Source organism: Balaenoptera ricei, chromosome 1 (assembly GCF_028023285.1).
Source record: "Balaenoptera ricei isolate mBalRic1 chromosome 1, mBalRic1.hap2, whole genome shotgun sequence".
NCBI lineage: Eukaryota > Metazoa > Chordata > Mammalia > Artiodactyla > Balaenopteridae > Balaenoptera > Balaenoptera ricei.
In genome coordinates, this window is record NC_082639.1 from 118,522,221 (window position 1) to 118,542,842 (window position 20,622).

Below are 20,622 nucleotides of genomic sequence, written 5' to 3' on the forward strand. Positions count from 1 at the left end.
TAGTCGCCGAGTTCCAGGGCAGGGGAACGTGTGTTTCGGCGGAGCCGGCTGGCGTTGCCGGCACCATGGAGTCACCTTTTAGTCCGGGACTCCTTCACCGGCCGGATGAAGAGTGGGGTGAGTGGGATCTGAGACCGTACCAGGGGTGGCTTCAGGTTTCTTCCTCCTTACTTCCGCGCATTTGTGGTGACAGGTGTGGACGAACCCTGCCGGGGGAGCGAGGGCCACTCGTTGCTTCCGTCCGTGGTCCTAGTAGAGTCTAGCAGAGCCTGTCGGTTTCTGCCCTGGCGACAGCGAGCGTAAAATATTGCCTGATTGGAATTACTATCGTGTTTCACCGTTTCCTCTGGGAAAGTACCAGGTGATGATTTTGTGGGGCGAAAACGACGTCATTAGGAAGCTTAGGGCAGGTTGGCTGTGACCATCAAAAAGGCTGCAAGCTATTTTCTCAGAGTGTGGGATGTGGGAGATGCTTGCCATGGAGTGTACGTGTACGTGTACGTGTTTGGTTTGTGTGAGAGAATGTGAGTCCTCATCTCGAAACTTCCACTATTGATCGAGGCTGATGCCCATCTTGGCAGAGAAGCAAAGCACCCCAGCACCTGACCTCAGGTCCCTGATTACGTAGACCTAACGCTTATAAACGGATACAATCCCGATTGCTCTCCGGATACAACTATGAATTTTCTTGTTATGGATATTTTGTTTGGCTTTGTGGTCAGGAAGAGTGGAATGGAATGTAGTGGAAATGAGAGTGGAGAAGCTTTATCATCTAAGTGTTTAGAAGAAACTTATATTCCTCCCTTGTTTGCGAGACACAGTACTAATACCGTTCTTGGGCTTCAGTATGAATTTGGGGTTGTATACGTCCCTGAATGTGTCCTGCGGTGAACCTACACCCTTCACTACCTTTAAAATTTGGAGGAAACCCAGACTGACCTTCATTTTTTCCCCCTTGGACCATCGTTCTCAGTAGCAAGAGTGTAATCTCAGTTCTATTTGTTGAACTGAAGTCCTCATTTGATTTTCCAAGGGCAGAACTTCTCTTAAATTACATAGTGTTAGAGATTTATTTCAATTCTTGGATAGGTTTTCTATGAGTTGTTGGAAAAACTTTAGACTATCTCTTCCAAATGTATTTTCCCAAGCCAAATGTAGTCGTAGTAATAGGAACAATTGCCGTTAAGCACTTTATTTGTGTCAGGTGCCCTGCTTAGCTCTTACATCCCAAGCCAAATGTAGTCGTAGTAATAGGAACAATTGCCGGTAAGCACTTTATTTGTGTCAGGTGCCCTGCTTAGCTCTTACATGCATTATCTTATTTAATCCTCCCAACAGTCCAGTGAGGTATTGTTATTTTACAGATGAGGAAACTGAGGCTGAGAGAGAATGAATGCTCAGAGTCTTATAGCTAGTGAGTGTCAGAAACAGGATCAGTAGCAGGTTTGTCTACCTCCAAAGCCTGTGCACTTAGTCACTATTCTATATTGCTTTCCTAAGTTATTTCTACAGATTTGATTTTCACCAAGATCCTCCCAGTTATTAACAAATCTACTTCAGTATATTGGGTTGTTATGATCTGTTTTTTCAGCTAGTCAACTATTATATTTTCATGATGTTTCTTAAACTATAACTGTGAGGCACTTCCTGATAACATTATTATGTCTTCTGTTACCCAGGCTGCATTTTCCTGACTAATCTGATCAGTTGACTCCCAGTCTTAATGTTCTTTAACAGAGCATTCAGTTCTTTGTAGTAGGTTCACTGACTCAGCTCAGGTATCTTGCCCTGCCCCTCCCTGAATATGCCCATTTCCCAGGGTTTTCCAAGCTTCTCTTTTCAAGCTGTTAACAATCTTTTCTTAGTGGAACACTTTAATTCTGCTTCCTCAGGTGTTCAGTAAGCAGGACAGATTTTGCAGGCACTGGAGTGAAAGGTTACTGTTTGCTAGCATTTCTCAGTAGAATATGGATTGTTTTTCTGGGAGTTGCCATTTTGGCTGTTCAAGTACTTCACTGATTTATTTGACTTTTTTTTTTTTTTCTGTATTAGAAGCTAGCCAGTTAAAATTTTTAAATCAGATTATGTAATTAGTACTTGTGACTCTTAACAACTTTGTATAATTAAAAATGACTTACTCAGGACAGCCTATGATGATGGGATGTGCATCCCATGTGCATTTTCCCTTTATGTGGGGTGATGAAATTTAGAACGGGCCTATAAACATCTTCTGTAAAGGTCTAGATAGTAAATATTTTAGGCTTCTGTGGTCATGTGGTCTCTGTTCTGACTCCTCAGCTCTGCCAGTTGTAGTACAAAAGCAGCCATGGACAGTGTAAACTGAGCATGACTGTGTTCCAAAACAACTTTATTTATGGATGCTGAAATTCTCTTTCATGTAATTGTTTTTAATACTTAATAGAGTGTACTTTTAGTACAGTTTTAGATTTACAGAATAATAGAGGGGATAGTACAGAGCTCCCCCGCCCCCCAAGTTTCCCCTATTGGTAACATCTTGCATTAGAGGAGTACATTTGTTACAATTGATGGGCCAGTATTGATACATTATCATTAACTAAAGTGCATAGTTTATATTGAGATTCACTCTTGTTCATTCTGTGGGTTTTGACAAATGCATAATGTCATGTATCTACCATTACAGTGTCATATGGGATAGTTACACTGCCCTAAAAAATCCGCTGTGCTCCACCTATTTGTCTCTGCCTCCCTCCTCCAAAGCCCCAACAACCACTGTTCTTTTCACTGTCACCTAGTTTTGCCTTTTTCAAAATGTCATATTGTTGGAATGATAGAGTACATAGCATTTTTAATTTGGCTTCTTTCATTTAGCAAAATGCATTTAAGATCCCTCTATTTATTTTTAATGGCCTGATAGCTCATTTCTTTTCAGCACTGAATAATATTCCATGGTATGGATGTACCACAGTGTCTTTTGGACTCCCATAACAAAATACCTGGGAAGCTTAAACAACAGAAATTTATTTTCTGACAGTTCTGGAGGCTGGAAGTCCAAGTACAGGTGCCAGCATGGTCAGATTCTGGTGAGACTTCTCTTCCTGGCTTATAGATGGCCACTTTTTTTGCTGTGTCCTCATGAGGCAGAGGGGTGGAAAGGGAAGGAGGGAGGGAAGGAGGAAGAGGTGGGGGAGAGAGAGAGGTAGGTAGGTAGGTAGACCTATCTCTTAGTCTTATAAGGCCACAGTTCTAGTAGATTAGGGCCCCGCCCTTGTAACCTCGTTTAACCTTGATTACCTCCTAAAGACCACCCTACCTCTGGATGCAGTCATCTTGGGGGCTTCAATATATTAATTTTGGGGGGGGACACAATTTGGTCCATAGTACACAGTTTGTTTATCCATTTACCTGTTGAAAAACACCTTGGTTGCTTCTAGGGTCTCAAAACCAGTTAAAGACAGACTGAGGCCAGGAAAGAGGTCCAGGCATGGGGGACAAGAGTGACAGGTTCCGGCTTATAAAGGGCTTACATGCAGTGAAGGGACAGCCACAAACTGTTCTCCAGTGATGGACACTGCACAGAGAATTAAAATTGGTTGCTTTCAAATGTTGGCAGTTATATATAAAGCTGCTATAAATATTCATGTGCAGTTTTTTTTTTTTTTTTTTTTTTTTGGCTGCGCTGTGGGGCTTGCAGGATCTCAGTTCCCCGACCAGGGATTGAACCCGGGCCATGGCAGTGAAAGCGCCGAATCCTAACCACTAGACCACCAGAGAACTCCATTGCAGCTTTTTATGTGGACATAAGTTTTCATATAAATTGGGTAAATACGAAGGAGCATGATTGCTGGATCATACAGTAAGAGTTTGTACAGTTTTGTAAGAAACTTTCAACCTGTCTTCCAGAGTGGCTATGCCATTTTGCATTCCCACCAGCAGTGAATGAACATTCCTGTTGCTCCAGTCCTGCCAACATTTGGTGTTGCCAGTGTTTCGGATTATAGCCATCCTGATAGATGTGTAGTGGTATCTCATTATTTTAGTTTGTAGTTCCCTGATAACATGTGATGTGGAGCATCTTTTCGTATGCTTTATTTTATCTATTTTTTTTAAAGGGAAGGTCTTTTAAAAAATATTTGTTTATTTATGTTTTGGCTGCGTCGGGTCTTAGTTGCGGCATGCGGGATATTCGTTGTGGCGTGCAGGCTTCTCTCTCTCTAGTTGTGGCGCGCAGGCTCTAGAGCATGTGGGCTCTGTAGTTGTGGATCTCGTGCTCAGTAGTTGCAGCACACAGGTTTAGTTGCCCTGCAACATGTGGGATCTTAGTTCCCTGACCAGGGATTGAACCCATGTACCCTGCATTGGAAGGCAGATTCTTAACCACTGGACCACTAGGGAAGTCCCCATATGCTTTATTTGTCATTTGTATATCTTTCCTTTCCTCTTTCCTTCCTACCTCTCTCATTCCCTCCCTTTCTTTTTCTTACATTTTGCAAAAGCCACTTTTTTTTTTTTGCCACACATAAGATATATGTACCAAGATCAGAAGCTTCCATCTGCCACTGTGGTTTCTTTGATAAATTCAGTGTCTTCTGTGAAAGTTCTCTGTGCCTTTCTGTGTTCACCAAAACCTGACTTCCCTGATGACACGGTTTTCCCTAAAGTCCTAGTGAATGGTAGCTCTTTTCATTCTCAAAACCTTTTCACCATTAGGGCCTCTGAAAGTGGGTTAGTTATCTTCCTTGTCCTTCATTGCTACTTTTAGATCATTCTCCTTTCATCCTCCCTAAAAACATCCAGGCTTAAATTTCACATTGTCTCACATGCTGTCCTCTACCTCTCCCTGTTATAGTCATCTGCTGATTTCTGGTTCACTCTCCCTCACTTTTTGAAAAAATTTAGTTCCTAGTTTATTGTCACTTTCTTTAACACTCCGTCCATCATGATTCTTGGCTGATTTCAGTATTCTCAGAGAAAATCCTTCAAATACGCTGACTCTCATTTCCTGGGTCTCTTCTCCACCTTCCACCCTGTCTCAGGCATTTTCTTCCCCAATCATAAACCTAAACCTTGTCGGTACTAGTAACATAATCTCAGTTTCCAACATCCCACTCTGACCATCACCTTCTGTCTTACCAGCTCACTCTCTTTAGTACTCCAATTCCAGTGGTACCTCCAACACTGCTGAGATTCTGCCATCTTTTCACTGTCCCTTGTCCCCTTTATGTTATCACTTTCCCCTTATCCAATTTAAATTCCATGGACAATCTCTGTAATCATTCCCTCACACCCTCAATATCCTTCTCTCTCTCTTGTTTTGTAGTTCTCTCTTTGATCAACTGCAACCTTGGTTAAATCCAACTCTGTCTACTCCATGAATGCACTCAAGTAGCTGAAAGTGGCTAAAAAAGAAAATTCAACCATGCTGATTGGTCTCACTTTAAATTTATGATACTAACCTGAAATAGACCATTAAGTATTACCTGGCTGATCATATTTCCTTGGTCCTCTCACTCTGATGATCGTTTTTATAAAGGTTCTTCTCTCCTCAAACCTCCAACACCTCCTCCTGCATTCTTTGAATCAGAAGAGAACTGCTGCAATCTCCTACTACCTCATCTACCCATGTACCAGTATATTTGCCTTCTCTTCGTTGGTGGGAATGCTAGAGCTGATCACTTCTATGTGTGCTTTAGACCCCTCCTTCTTTGTTTGGTTTTTTAAAAATTTATTTATTTATTTTTGGCTGTGTTGGGTCTTTGTTGCTACTCACGGGCTTCCTGTAGTTGCGGTGAGCGGGGGCTAATCTTCGTTGTGGGGCGCGGGCTTCTCATTGCGGTGGCTTTCCTTATTGCGGAGCATGGGCTCTAGGTGCGTGGGCTTCAGTAGTTGTGGCTCGCGGGCTCTAGAGCACAGGCTCAGTAGCTGTGGCACACGGGCTTGGTTGCTCCATGGCATGTGGGATCTTCCCAGACCAGGGCTCGAACCCATGTCCTCTGCATTGGCAGGCGGATTCTTAACCACTGCACCACCAGGGAAGTCCCTAGACACGCCCTCCCCCCCCCCCCCTTTATTCAAGAATATTGCTCAAGCTCTTCTTCCTTCTGTTCCCTGAATCTTCATTTCCCTTCCTACATGTAGTTGCTTCTCCTGTCTAGAGTGAAAAACCCCCAAACCCTCTTTAGATGTTACTTCCCTTTTAGCTTCAACCACATTTCTGTTTTTTATTTCACAGCAGAATTCTTTTTTAAAAAACGTCCATGTTCACTGACTCCACTTTTTCTTTTTTCACTGTCTCTTGAACACAATGCAGTCAGGCTCCACCACTCCACCAAAGCTGCTCTTTCTAAGGTCACTACTGTTTTCCAGTGGCCATTTCTCATCTTACAAGAAGTAAAGGAATAAATAAATGGTCAGAGTGGCAGTCAGGTGGGAAAGCTTGCTGAGCAAACAAAAACTAATAGCTACCATAGTTTACTACTGTTAGGAGAAATGTATATAGTAGGTAGTGTGGGATTGGTGAAAAAGATATAGAAGTAGGCAATATATTTTAGAGATACTTCATAGGTAACCAATGCCACCACTTTCTTACGGATCCTTCTAAGGTATGCTGTAGTATACAAATGTATTTATCAACCCACTCTCCGTTTTTTTAAGTATCCACAAACCACAGAAAAGTTAAAAGATCAGTACAGTGATAACCTGTATTTCCCTTATCTAGATTTACCAACTGTTAACATCCTGCCATACTCACTTTTTCTCTCAGTATTACCCACACTTCCCTCTTCTTTCATTATCTGAAACCAGGCTGCAAATAATATGAAACTCCTAAACACTTCACTGTGTATCTCCTAAGAACAAGGAAATATGTATTTTTAAAAAGCATGAATTCATACTAATACCCACAGTTCAAAGCCAGTACCACAGAGTTCTTTCTCACCTTCTTGCATTATATACTTTTATTTCTCTTTTCCTACTGTGTAAATCCTGATTCCCAATAACATCCTATGTTTTTATGGGCTCACTTTAGCTGCTCTGTTGAAAATAGACTGAAAGAGGGTCAAGGGCAGAAGCAGAGAGACCATTTGGAGGCTACTGCATCAATCCAAGTGATTTATGATAGGAGCAGTGGAGATAATGGAAGTGGTTGACTGTGGATATATACACATACACATATGCATATGTATATACCCATGTGTATATACATATATATTTCTTTCAATAAATTTATTAATTTTATTTATTTTATTTTGGGTAGTGTTCGGTTTTTTCTGCGCATGGGCTTTTCTCTAGTTGTGGCGAGCGTGGGCTTCTCGTTGCGGTGGCTTCTCTTGTTGTGGAGCACAGGCTCTAGCCATGGGCTTCAGTAGTTGTGGCACGCGGGCTCAATAGTCGTGGCTCGCGGGCTCTAGAGCACAGGCGTATTAGTTGTGGTGCACGGGCTTAGTTGCTCCACGGCATGTGAGATCTTCCCGGACCAGGGCTCGAACCCGTGTCCCCTGCATTGGCAGGTGGATTCTTAACCACTGCACCACCAGGGAAGCTCCCCATGTATATTTTTTATGCAAAATTTAAGTTTTGGAATAGTTTCAAACCTACAGAAAAGTTATAAGAACTGTGCAAAGAACTGTTGCATGCCCATCACACAGATTCCCTGATTGTTAAATTTTGCTGTATTTGCCCCATTTCTCCTTCTTTAGAGAGAGAAAAAGAGAGTGAAATGTGTTGTTAACTCATTACCCTTAAATACTGCAGTGTGTATCCCCTCCTCCCCCAAACAAGGATACTCTCCTATATCACTGTCATACATTCCTTCCAGTCAGGAAATGAACACTGATACAGCGTTACTATCCAATTCACAGATGCCATTCATATTTTGCTGTATGTCTTAATAATGGTTCTTTTTCCTTTCTAGTCTGGGACCCTACCTGCAAACACACATTACTTTTACTTTTCATGTCTCCTTAGAGTTTTTCAACCTGGAATGGTTCCTTAGTCTTTTCCTGTTTCTTGTATCCTTGACAGTCTTAAAGAGTACAGCTCTTTTGTTCTGTAAGATGACTCTAAACCTAGGTCTGTATACTGTTTCCTCATGACCAGAATCAGGCCATGAGTCCGTGGCAGGAATGCTAGAGAAATGATAGAGGCACACTATGTTGACCTGTTCCAAGGTGATGTTCACCTTGATCACATTGTCAAGTTAATATCTGCTGGATTTCTCCACTGTAAAGTCACTATTTCCCCCCTTTACATTTGATTTGTATTGGGCTGGCCAAAAAGTTCCTTTGGGTTTTTCTGTAACATCTTATGGAAAAACCTGAACAAACTTTTTGGCTAACCCAGTATTTTGGGGGAGATAATCTGAATGCCATCAATGTCCTATTCCTTACTAAACCTTCACTCACCAGCCCTGGCCTCCATTGATAACTCCAGCTTACATTAGCTACCACTCTAATGCCAAATGGTGATTCTCCCTTAACATTCTGTCTACATTTATTAATTGACATTATACTGTAAGAAAAAGCTTTCTCTGTTTCTTTGTTTATTTCATTATGAGCTCACTAATTCCAATTTGATTCAATGGGTTGTAATCTGACTTTATTTTGATGCTCAGATTTTCCGAGAATTGACCAGTAAGAGTCCATTCATATCAGCTCCTTTGTTCTTTTGACATGTTTCCATCATTCTCTGAGGATTTCCTTATTTTCTGGCACAACAAGATTTTCCCAGGCCTATTTTGCACTTTCTCTGCCTAAGCCCTGGAATCAGCTCTTTCTCTAAGGAGCCCTTTAGTGGACTTCCATTTAGTAGAGGATGGTATTCAGTATCCAAGGTCTGGAAACATAGGATTTTTCAGTGCTGGTGGGATGTCTTCGTTCCTAGGACCTGTTAGCAGACAGAACTAGGACATACATGTATGTATATGTGTACACACATATACAAACATCTATAATTCTTTCTGTGTATGAATATTTTTAAAAAATGTGTTCATATTAACACTTCTAATTCCAGTGCAACATCTTAGGGTTCTTTTATTCTCTTCCCGTTTCACGTTTCTAAATCCTTTCTCAGACAGTGAGAAACCTGGCTCTAATATATCTTATCATTTGCTCCATCAATTAACACATTTGTTCGATATTATCACTCTCCTAACCACTCAGGCTGCTTCTTACATCTGCCACTCTGTTCCTCCTCCCACTGCCCCATTTTTTTGGCATCTGAGGCACGCTGCCACCTCCACAAGGCACCTCCCCTCCTGTATCATCCTATTTCCTTGGGTACCAGGCACATTGCCACAGAGGATGACACACAAAACCCCACCACCCTCCTTGCTCTGCTGACATCTCTGTGTTGGGAAGAGTAGGGAAGGAAAGGAAAGATGGAAAGGGAAGGAAGAATGGAAAGGAAAGGTAAGATGCCAGATTACCAATACATACTTTGAAGACAGAGCTGACAGGATTTACTGGTAGATTGAACACAGAGAGTGAGGAGGAGAAGTAAGCAATGACTCCTAAGGTTTTTGACCTGAGCTCCTGGGATAATTGAATTGTCATTAACTGAGATAAGGACGAACCAGTAGGAGGTTTGGTGAGGGATGATTTGAAGCTCAGTTTTGGATGTGTTAAGTTTGAGATGCCTTTTGGATATCCAAGAGGAGAGGTAGAGTACTCACTGTGTACATGCATCTTGAGGTATGGACTGGAGATGTATATTTAGGAATCCTTGGCATATAGATGCTATTTAAAGCCATGAGCTCAGCTGAGATCACAAAGGGAGTAGAATAGATAGAAAAGTTTGCACTAAGCCCAGGGACAATTTCATGTTAAGAAGATGAAGAAGAACCAGTAAGGTAGGGCCATCCAGTGAGGTGGGAGGAAAACCAGGTGAGTATGGTAATTTGGAAGCCAAGTGAAGAAAGTGCTTCAATTAATGCTTTTCAATTGTATGAAAAGATCAACTGTTTCAAATGCTGTTGAGAGTAAGATGAGGACCATGAATTTACCATTGAATTTAGCAGAGGAGAAGTCATTGGTGACATAATAACTGATGTGTATGCCTGTGTATGTGTTGGTGGGGGGGAGCTTGATTGGAATAGGTTCAAGAAGGAAAGGGAGGAGAGAAATGAGAGGCAGCAGATAAAGAACTCTTTCAAGGAGTTTTAGCCTGTGTATAAGGTACTTAGCCACAGTCATCTACTTATATGGATTTTTTGTTTTGTTTTGTTTTGCTCTGCAGCTGAGTTTAAGGTAGTCCTTTTCTGAGAGTTATATGAGTAACCTTTCATTATCACTACATACAAAAAAATGTGCTATGTACTATTTTGTTTTAGGCTGGTGAAATGTTTCTACCATTAGCCAAGTCAATGAGAGACTGGTAGTGTAGTTCTTATATATGTGAAGTAAGGAAATCACCAGAGCAAATTTCAGTGGCATGATAGTAGGGAGTACAAAGGCAGACTTAGATTGGGAAACTCTTCAAAGTGCATGAAGTTCTGAAAATGTTAAAGAAAATAGACACTTTACAGATTATACAGTAATCAATCTTCTTTGGCCTTATCAGCACCTTGACCTGTGTTCATATATTTCTCAGTTTATAAGGAAATCTTATTAGGAAATTGGAACATAGTTAGATTTGTTGAAATAAATGAAATGGTTTAGATGAGTGAGTTCTTTATTGTTTGTACCTCTAACTTAAGGCAAGGATGGCAAATACCTGGTACATGTGTTGCCATATTCCTCTCCTGTCATCACTGCTGATCAACCATGTCACTTTTTCTTGTGCTGAACCCAGATGAAGCCTCAGAATTTGTGTTAGTAATGTTCCAGAAAGTCACTATCAATTAGTCCAAGATGACATGACAGGACATAAAACCTGTTTTTTAATCCCTGGTATAATGATTTAGTTCACAAGATAAAAATTATGTGGAAAACAATACATATGTTAGAAACCAGCTTTGAATTGGTTGTCATTCACACTCCTGGAGTTTATCAGTAATAGTAATGGCTAATGAGAAACCCTAATAGAGCTGGCATAAGGATACAGCACTTATTCTTTTGTCAAAACATTGAATTAACAGTAAATGTGTATTCTTTTCTTTTGTCCAAAGATTCTACCCTCTTTGCTGAACTTGGCTATGATGACCTGCAATTGGATGCGGCAAATGAAACTTATGTAAGTATTTATTAGAGGAGAAATGCTGAATAATGTGATATTTAATCTTTAATTGTTGCAAGAAGATTTCAGGATAACACGTTTAGGCTAGTTATTTAAGTTTAAATAACTTTTAAGATTAAGTATGAAAGTTAGTAGCCATTTTGTTGTCAGTGAATGTAGGATTGTAGAAATTGCATTGGTCTTGGTGTGAGAAGACTTGTATTCTAAGTCTACCTTTGGCCCCAGGGGTGGGTAACCTTGGAAGAGTTACATAACTGCCTACCTCTTGGTTTTTACAGATATTTTGCTGCATAAGGGAAACAGTGTGATGTTAAGGAGTATGTGTGTCATGGATCTAGTTAAGAGAACTTACCAACTTCCTTTTTTAAAGTTATGTATCCTTAGTGTTGAAAGCTCTGAAACTTAGAAATGTCCTTATTTTTTGCCTTTGAGTGGTTAGAAGTATGCATAAAAGCTATTATTATAGCACTTTAAGTTCTCAAAAATATTTTAGATTTTTTTTTTTTTTCTTTTCTGGATTAGTATATGTGAAGCTGTTTGGCCTGAACTCTTACTTTGTCTTATTCTTTAATGGATGAGGTGCTGTTTGTCTTGGGAAGTAGTTCAAGTGAACAGAGTGATTTTATATGCATATCAATCAGGTTGAATATTTATCACTTATTTTTTAAGCCCTTATTAAAAATAAAGCTTGCTCAGTGAGTTTAAGACATTTCTCAAATAATAATTTAGCAGTTGTTTCACCATGAATCAATAGAAGGGAGTGAAACACATGATATTTTTTAAAATCAATGCATGAGATTTTAATGGTTTCATTTACTCTGTGAGATGCTTTACAATGTTGTCTATTGATTAAATTGGCTTTTAATATTGGCTGGTTGCTTAAGCAACTGGTATTTTTTCATAACCTCCAGAGCCTAACATCGTCAAGAAACAATATAGTAAATTTGAAAGATTCAGGGAAATATGAGCCTGATTTTATAACTAACATTCTGTTACCTCAAACAAGTCACTCAATCTTTCAGTTCCTTAGTTTTTCTGGTATAAAATAAGAGATTGGATTAAATGGTTTCAGAGGGCCCACTCTAGCTTTAAAACTGTCATTCTTCTTTCACATGGCTGTACAAGTTTCCCTTGAGAAGTCATTGAAGAACTAGAGTATATAAGTACCAGTATGTTTTGCTTTACATAAAATGGGTCTGTGAAATTTCCAACCAGATAAAATTCTTATGCTGTAAAATGTATTTGACTTTTTTGGCTGAAGATTGAGTATGAAGCATCCTCGAAGTAGGTCATGCCACTATTGAACATGTTAAAAAGTATTGCTAGCACTCAGGCAAATATCCTTGCTCAATTTACTTAGACTAAGAAAGTTTAAAGATTTTTCGTTGCTGAAAGTATGAGGCTGCTTAATTATTTGATGTCTAGATTCAAATATGAGAACAAAGCAAAGGAGATTGATTTAAAAGGTGGTTCTTTCATAATTTAAGTAGTTTTTTCTTTTTTTTTTATGTGAACTTTCACACATTCTCTTTATATAATTTGCAATAATATTTACTCAGTCTAGGGCAGTATGATAAGAAAAGTTTCCCTTCTCTCCTTCTGTTATATTCTCAATAAAAATAAACCACAGAATAGACATTTGAAATGATAATATTCTAGAAATTATTTCCAAATTGTTTTTATTGATAACTAGATTAGTCTTTACTTTTTTCCTGAGGCTTGCTTTCTTGCTGTTTTATTATCTGTCACGTTAAGTTAACATGGACTACCTTTTAACTTTGTTGTACTGTTTATATCTTAAGTTTACTTCTGTTCTTATCTCTGTAACCTTAAACATTTAAAATAGTTGTGTTACTGTCTTAATCTTAAACTCATATGAGGGCTCTGAAATCATGTGGCAGTTCTTTATTAATATATATGGTATAAGATGGCCATCCAGATGACCCAGAATATGATTATATTTAAATTAAAAAATTGTCATCTGAATGAAAAGAAACTAAGAGCCCCTCTAAGAAGTTTACTGACCCCTATTTGAGAAACTTAGTTTTATCTTCTAGGATTAAAAAAAAAATTAGAAATTTGAAAAGTACAGAACAGTAAAAAATATAAAATTACCCATCCTCCTATGGATCTCTTCCTTCTCCCATAAGCATTTTAATATTTGGTATATCTGAAGTTTCAGTTAAAGTCTCTTTATGATTCCTGCATGTCTTTTGGATACATCTATATTCTTTCCCTTGTATATAGAGATGGTATGGTAAATAGGCATTTGCTGTGACTTCTTTTCCTTAATGGCAATGGGAAAACTTATTTTGCTGAATCTCCTTTATGACAAAACACATGTTTTGTGACTGTCGTATTTTGTGACTGTTGCAATGGGAAAACTTATTTTGCTGAATCTCCTTTATGACAGAACACATATTTTGTGACTGTTGTAAAGGTCTGTTTCCACTGAAAAGAATGAGACCAACTGAATCTTTCAGATAGATGTTGACTTCAATACCTCCTTCCTAGTTGTTACTACTGTGCTTAAAATAACTAAATTGGTTTATCTCTAAGCTATCCAAGATGTATTTTCAAGATGAACTGATTAACTTAGCAAGTTATTTTTACTAAGTTGGGTAATCACAATTATATTATTTATGGCAAATTGCATCTGTTAGTTTGATTTCTGGATGTATATATTTTAATCTTGTAATATTCTTTTGCTGATTTGAAACCTACAGGAAAATAATTTTGATAATCTTGATTTTGATTTTGATCTGATGCCTTGGGAGACAGGCATTTGGGACATCAACAATCAATTCTGTACAGGTAATGATGTATTTCATTGATAAAAAATTTAAACGGGTCCATATTATTTTGTAGCTTGGTAATAGTCAAAATTAGGTGGGGTTACTGGGCTACTTCTGTAGGCCAAAACTTTCCAGGGACTACATTCTACTTTGGTGTAGCAAGGCATACATAAATTTCTTGCCAAAATAGATATAAAGAATTTCATAGTTATGTGTTAGTCACATAATGAATAAAAAATTTATTATTCAGAAATATTGATTTCAAATTATATGTAATACTCTCTAAGAGATTAACCTATCTGAGAATTAGACAGAATTTAGGGACTCAAAGGGAAGAAGCTTGGGATTATTAGAACCTAGGAACTTAGTGTAGGGATCCCGTGTATACACATCTGAGGAGGAGGCCCTACCCGGCTAATGCTAGTATCTTTAAGGGGCCTAATGAGGTGGCTTTTAGGTGTGCTGAAAAAAGCTGGAACCTGGAGCAAACTGTCCCTTCTGGGATGAAGCTGATGGGAGGATGAAGAAGTCCCTTCTTCCCTTCTACCCTTTAGCATCCTTCTGGTATCCCCTATTGACAGGACCTAAAAGGAAGCCAGCTGAGACATGTATTAATAATTTGTATCACACACTATAGAAGGTAGACTTAGAGCTGAGAGACAATGTGTAAATAACCAGCACATTTCCCCATCTAAATTGCAGTCCTCCCCACTGCTGCATTTCCTTTTCCCTTTCATTTTATGTATTTGTATATCTTGCTCAATTCCTGTCTTCCCTCACAGAATAAGAGCTACACAAGGCCAGTGTTCTGGTTCCTACCATTGTGTAACAAACTACCCTAAAACTTTAGTGGCTTAAAACAACAACCATTTTATTAGGCTCCCAGAATCTGTGGGTTAGGCATTTGGACAGGATGCACCAGGAATTGCTTGTCTCTGCTCCATGGTGTCCAGACCTCATCTGGGAAGATTTGAAGGCTGGGGTAGCTTGACACTGGGGGCTAGAATTACCTTAAGGTTTCTTCACTCACATGTCTGATGCCTGGTCTGGAATGACTTGAAGACTAGGACTGCCAACTTGAGTGCTTACACGTCACCTTTCTATATGGCCCAGCCTTGGGATTCACATAGCATTACTTCCATACTCTGTCGATTGAAGAAGTCATAAGCCCACCTAGATTCAAACAGAGGAGGAAATAGTGGCTACTTCTTGATGGGGAAGTGGCAAGATCACATTATAGATCATGAGATATGGTAGATATTTTGCACCTAACTTTGGAGAACACAATCTGCCACAGAGATTCTTCTCTTCCCCATTCCTACCCTGTTATAAATATGACACCTAGGAATACCTAGGCTATAGTTGCTCAGCACATTTTTAAAAATACATAGTTCAAAAGATAGGAACATATTTGTGTTTTAATTGTATTGTCAAAAATGCTTTCCACAATAATTCTTTCCTGTTTCTTATGTTTTAAAATTATTTTGGGGGGAGTCTATAATTTTGCATATTGCATAATATTCAAAAGATACAAAAAGTCCATAGAGTAGAAAAGTGTCTCTTTTGGCTCTTGTCCCTCAGCCACCAAGTTCTGCTTCCCAGAGACAACCACTGTTATCGATTTCTTATGTTCATCCTTCAAGAGAGTTAATGCAGATGCTAGTAGTACAATAGTATACACATGTGTAATTTATTACACAAATGGAAGCATACTAGATTTACTATTTTCTGCTCTTGAATTTTCACTTGATGATATATTTTGGTGACCTTAGCTTCTATATTATTGAATTTTAAAAGCAGATTTTACCTTCTTTCTTATTCATTTCATTCTGAGTTTATATTGTTCAGTGGGAATATTTTTGCCCCTTGTTTTTCAGTTAAAGATATTAAGGCAGAACCTCAGCCACTTTCTCCAGCCTCCTCAAGTTGTTCAATCTCATCTCCTCAGTCAGTGGACTCTTATTCTTCAACTCAGCATGTTCCTGTAAGTAACCAGTCTTTTACAGTGATTTTGGTTACAATGGAATCTGGAAAATATGTATGTGTGGGAGGCAGTTAACATTTATTAAGTGCTAATATAAGTCCTATTATCTCATTTAATCCTGAGGAAGCTGAATCTTGAGGAAGGGCCTTGAGGGAGCTAGAAAGCTGTTAGACTCTTTGGTTTTGCCCTCCTTCCCTTATGTTCTTGTCTTCATAATTTCATTGTTTCATTGCACCTTACCAGTACCCAATATTTTTTTTGTTTATTGACTTACTGTCTTTTCTCCCTGCTACCCTCTTTACTCCCCATTAGAATATACATTCTTTGAGGACATGGAAGACTGTAAGATGGTCTGTTTCTGTAACTCCTTAGCCATGTAACCTAGAATGGTCTCCTTAGTTCAGGAAAGCCTAGTACTACCTTTTGAATGAGCTAATAAGGTTTTTTACAAAAGCACCTTAAAAATGCTTCTGCTCTTCATCTAGACGAAAGCTCTGAGGCCAGGAAAAGGAAGTACCAAAGGGCTTAGGTATTTTTTGGAATGGGAAAAGGAAAAAATATAAGAAGAAAAATTCAAATTACTCTTTCAGTGAATTATATCTGCTGTAAATTGAGGTATCTTCATTCTGGCGTAATTTCCATGTAGTCAGTTACTAAATCCTGATGATTCTATCCACTTAGTATCTCTAAGATTCATCTTCTCCACACACACCAGGCCATCATCACCTCATCTGGATTAAGGCAATAGAATTTTGACTGGTCTCTCTGCCTCCTAACTCCCTAAACCTTTCTTAGCAGAGGAATCTTCAAAGAGAAATTTTTCAAAATCACAAATTTGATTGTGCCAGTTTTTTGCTTAAAACCTTCCCAACCCTTGCAAGGACAAAATTCCAATTGCCAGTGTACTAGGCCCTCCATGTTCTGGCTCCTGTTTACCTTTCCAGTCTTGTTTCTCACTACCCTTCCTGTTCCTACCTTCACACTCCCCTTAGGTTTAACCCTGAGAGCTCCTGTGTGCTCCAGTCATTCAACAACTGTGCCAGGAACTGTGCCAAACACCGTCTGTGGACAAGAGCAGCGAGATCTCTGCTCTGCTCTTACCGTCTTAGGTTTTTGTACATGCTCTTCCTTCTGCCTGAAATAGCCTCATTTTTTTTCTTCCTTGGAAAAATCCTATTCATCCTTAAGTCCCAGTTCAAACATTACTTTCTCTATGAAGCTTTTCTCTGATTGCCGCTCTTGGCAGTTCTCTGTGGTCCCACAGTTTCTCCAGTGATTTAATTTTAAAAACTTAATTTACTTTTGAAGTCAAAAGTATTAATATATAACAAGGTATATTCACAGAAGCCTGATTTCTATCCTATTCTTTCCTTTCCATCCTTTCTTACACAAAAGGTAGCATACTACATACCCTGCTCTGCACCTTGCTTATTTAACTTAGTGGTATATCCCAGAGGTAACTCCAATTTCAGGATATAGAATCTTTCTCATTCCCTTTTATGGCTGCATAAGTGTTCCACTGTGTGGCTATATTATACTTTATTCAGTGATTTCCTTATTGATGAACATTTGTGTTGTTTTCGGTCTTTTCTGGACTCAAACAATGCTGTAATAAATAACTATGCACATAAGTCACTTCGTATTTTTGCCAGGATATCTTCCAACCGGCAGCTATCCTAAAGAGAGATTGCTGAGATCGGGGTGAATACTTTTTTAATGTTACTGTTTATTGCCAGATTTCCCTCCACAGGTTGTACGGTTGTGTATTCTGACCAGCAGTATGTAAGAGGGCCAATTTTCCCTTCATCACTACACAGCATGTTTTGTTTTCTATTTCTTTTATTATAAGTGTGGTTAAACATCTTTTTGTATATTTCATATGTCTAAGGCCTATTTGCATTTCTTTTTATGAACAGTCAGTCCAAATTTTTGTCCACTTTTCTGTTGGATTGTATTGGTCTTTTTCTCTTCAATTTTTAAAGTGCTTTATTACATATTAGGATTATTAGTGTTTCGTTTGTGAAATAAGTTACAAGTGTTTTTTCTCCAATTTGTCATTTGTCTTTAAGCTTTATTTCTGGTGTTTATTTTCTCCATGGCTGAATTATCAATCTTTTATTGCTTTTTGTTGTTGTTACTTAAAGGAGGGTTTTCACCACTCATAGGTTATAATATTTTTATTCTTGTTTTCTTGCTTATATTAATTTTTTGTTCTGAAAAAGCTTAAACTTATAGAAATATTACAAGTACATTACAAAGAACTTTTTTCTTCCTCAACCATTTGAGAGTAAGTTGCCAACTTGATGCCTTGTCACCCCCAAATACTTCAGTGTCTACTTCCTACAAGCAAGGATATGTCTTCTAATCACAATAAAACCATTAAAATCAGGAAATAAATGTTTATACCATACTATCATCTAATCTTCAGTTCCCATTTAGATAGCGCCAGTTGTCCCAAAGATGTCCTTTACTGGGCAGAAGGATCTAGTTTAGAATCGCGCATTGCATTTGATTGTCTTGTCTCTTTAATCTCCTTCAGTTGAAACAGTTCCTTCTTCCTTGACTTTCAGGACCTTGTCACTTTTGGAGATTAAAGACTAATTATTTTGTAGAATGTCCCTCAGTTGGGTTTGTCTGATGTTTCTTCAGGATGAGATTCAGGTTTTGTGTTTGTGGCAGGAATATCACAGAAGTGATGCTGTGTCTGTCTCATTCACTTTTGATGTGATGGCACACAGTTTTCATTTGTCCTGTTGCTACTGATGAGGTTCACTTTGTTCATTTGATTAAGGTGGTGTCTGCCAGGCTATTCCACTGTGAAGTTGCTCTTTCTTCCTTTGCCCAAAATAAGTATTTTATGAGGAGGTACTTTAAAGCTATGTAAAAATAACCTGTTTCTCATCAGACTTTAAATTTATTCATTTATTTGTTTATATCAGTATGGACTCATGGTTTCCTAGTTTATTCAACAGATTATAACCCATTACTATAATTATTTATTCTGATTCTTATGTTATCCTGGATTTGGCCAGTGCAGGTCTCTTCACACTGACTCCTGTGTTGCTGGGCGTTGACACCTGCATCAGGCTGACCCAATGTGAGCAGGGTAATCTGCTCTGACTCCCTGTGCTGGGCTGCCTGCCCCTACCTCCTCTCCTTAGACTCCGATACTCCACCAGCCTGCCTCTCTGCATGGATGCTGGTCTTGCACTGCTCCACCTAGTGGCCTTAGGATCAAATTATTCGGGAAGTAATAGTTTCCAAGTGACTGTTAATACATATTTTTCATAAGGTTTTATTTTTAATATTTAGATCTCCGATCCATTTGGAGTTATCTTGGTTTATGATGTGAAATACGAATCCAAGTTTTTTGTTTTCCCAAATGACTATCAGAAGGATTGTTCCAGTACCATTTATTAAATCAATTCTTTTTTTAAAAAATGAATTTATTTTATTTATTTATTTATTTTTGGCTGCGTTGAGTCTTCGTTGCTGCTCACAGGCTTTCTCTAGTTGTGGAGAGTGGGGGCTACTCTTTGTTGCAGTGCGCAGGCTTCTCATTGCGGTGGCTTCTCTTGTTGCGGAGCACGGGCTCTACACGCACGGTCTTCAGTAGTTGTGGCGTGCAGGCTCAGTAGCTGTGGCTTATGGACTCTAGAGCGCAGGCTCAGTAGTTGTGGCACATGGGCTTAGTTGCTCCGCAGCATGTGGGATCTTCCGGGACCAGGGCTTGAACCCGTGTCCCTTGCATTGGCAGGTGGATTCTTAACCACTGTGCCACCAGGGAAGTCCTTAGCACCATTTATTAAAAAGCTCATCTTTTTCTCACTGATTTCAGTTTTGTGTACGTATTTTAAATTTATGTAAATGCTATTATATCAGATCTCTTTATTTCTTACTTTTCAAAATTAGCACATTGTTTTTTTAAGATCAAGTCATATTGCTCTGTCTACATCAAAATCTGTTGCATGTAACTGCACAACACTTCACCTACACCACAGTGAACATTGTCAAAAATGTCCCCTTGTGGGCCTGTGAGTTGACCTTAGTATGAAGTGTTAGGTACAAATCTAGTTTTAATTTTCACTATATAAGTGAACCAATTTTCCCAGTTGTATCACCCTTATAATCATTCTGTTAAAGAATATTATATGTCTCTCTGTTTACTCAGATTTTCTTTTATGCTTCTCAGTTAAGTTTCTTCATATAGGTCTTGCACATTCTTTAGAAAATGAATTCCAAGGTATTTATAATTGCTATTACTATTATGAGTGAACTATTTTTAATTATATTTTCTAAGTGATTATTAATACAATATTTTCATAGTGAAAATTTTGTTAGTTGGTTCTTAAATGTGTTCCAAGTAGACAGCATATCACCTTGCAAACAAAGGCACGTCTGTTTCTTCTATTTTAATATTTATTCCTTTTATTTCATTTTCTAGTATAATTATGTTTGCTAGAATTACAGAAAAAGCAATTCTTTCTTTCTTGTCCTGACTTTAATGGCAAAGCATTTAGTATTTTACCATTAAGTATGACTTTGGCTATGCAATTATGCATAGCTTTTTTTTTTAATGTTAAGAAAGTGTCCCTCCAGTCCTTATTTTTTAGGACTTTTATGAGGACTCTTTGCTGAATTTTATCAAATACCTTGTAAGCAACTAAGGCCATGAAGATAATAATTTCCTCC

The 20,622-nt window shown here is 38.5% G+C and overlaps 1 protein-coding gene across 1 annotated transcript in view; it reads left to right on the top strand.

Moving 5' to 3' along the window:
• Positions 1-20,622, top strand: part of ATF6 (activating transcription factor 6) — a 225,394-nt gene continuing 204,772 nt past the window's right edge. The window contains exons 1-4 of the mRNA XM_059935010.1: positions 1-117; positions 11,084-11,148; positions 13,878-13,965; positions 15,824-15,930. Coding sequence (XP_059790993.1) covers positions 66-117; positions 11,084-11,148; positions 13,878-13,965; positions 15,824-15,930 — 312 coding nt within the window. The 5' untranslated portion in view covers positions 1-65. The remainder of the gene's footprint in view (positions 118-11,083; positions 11,149-13,877; positions 13,966-15,823; positions 15,931-20,622) is intronic.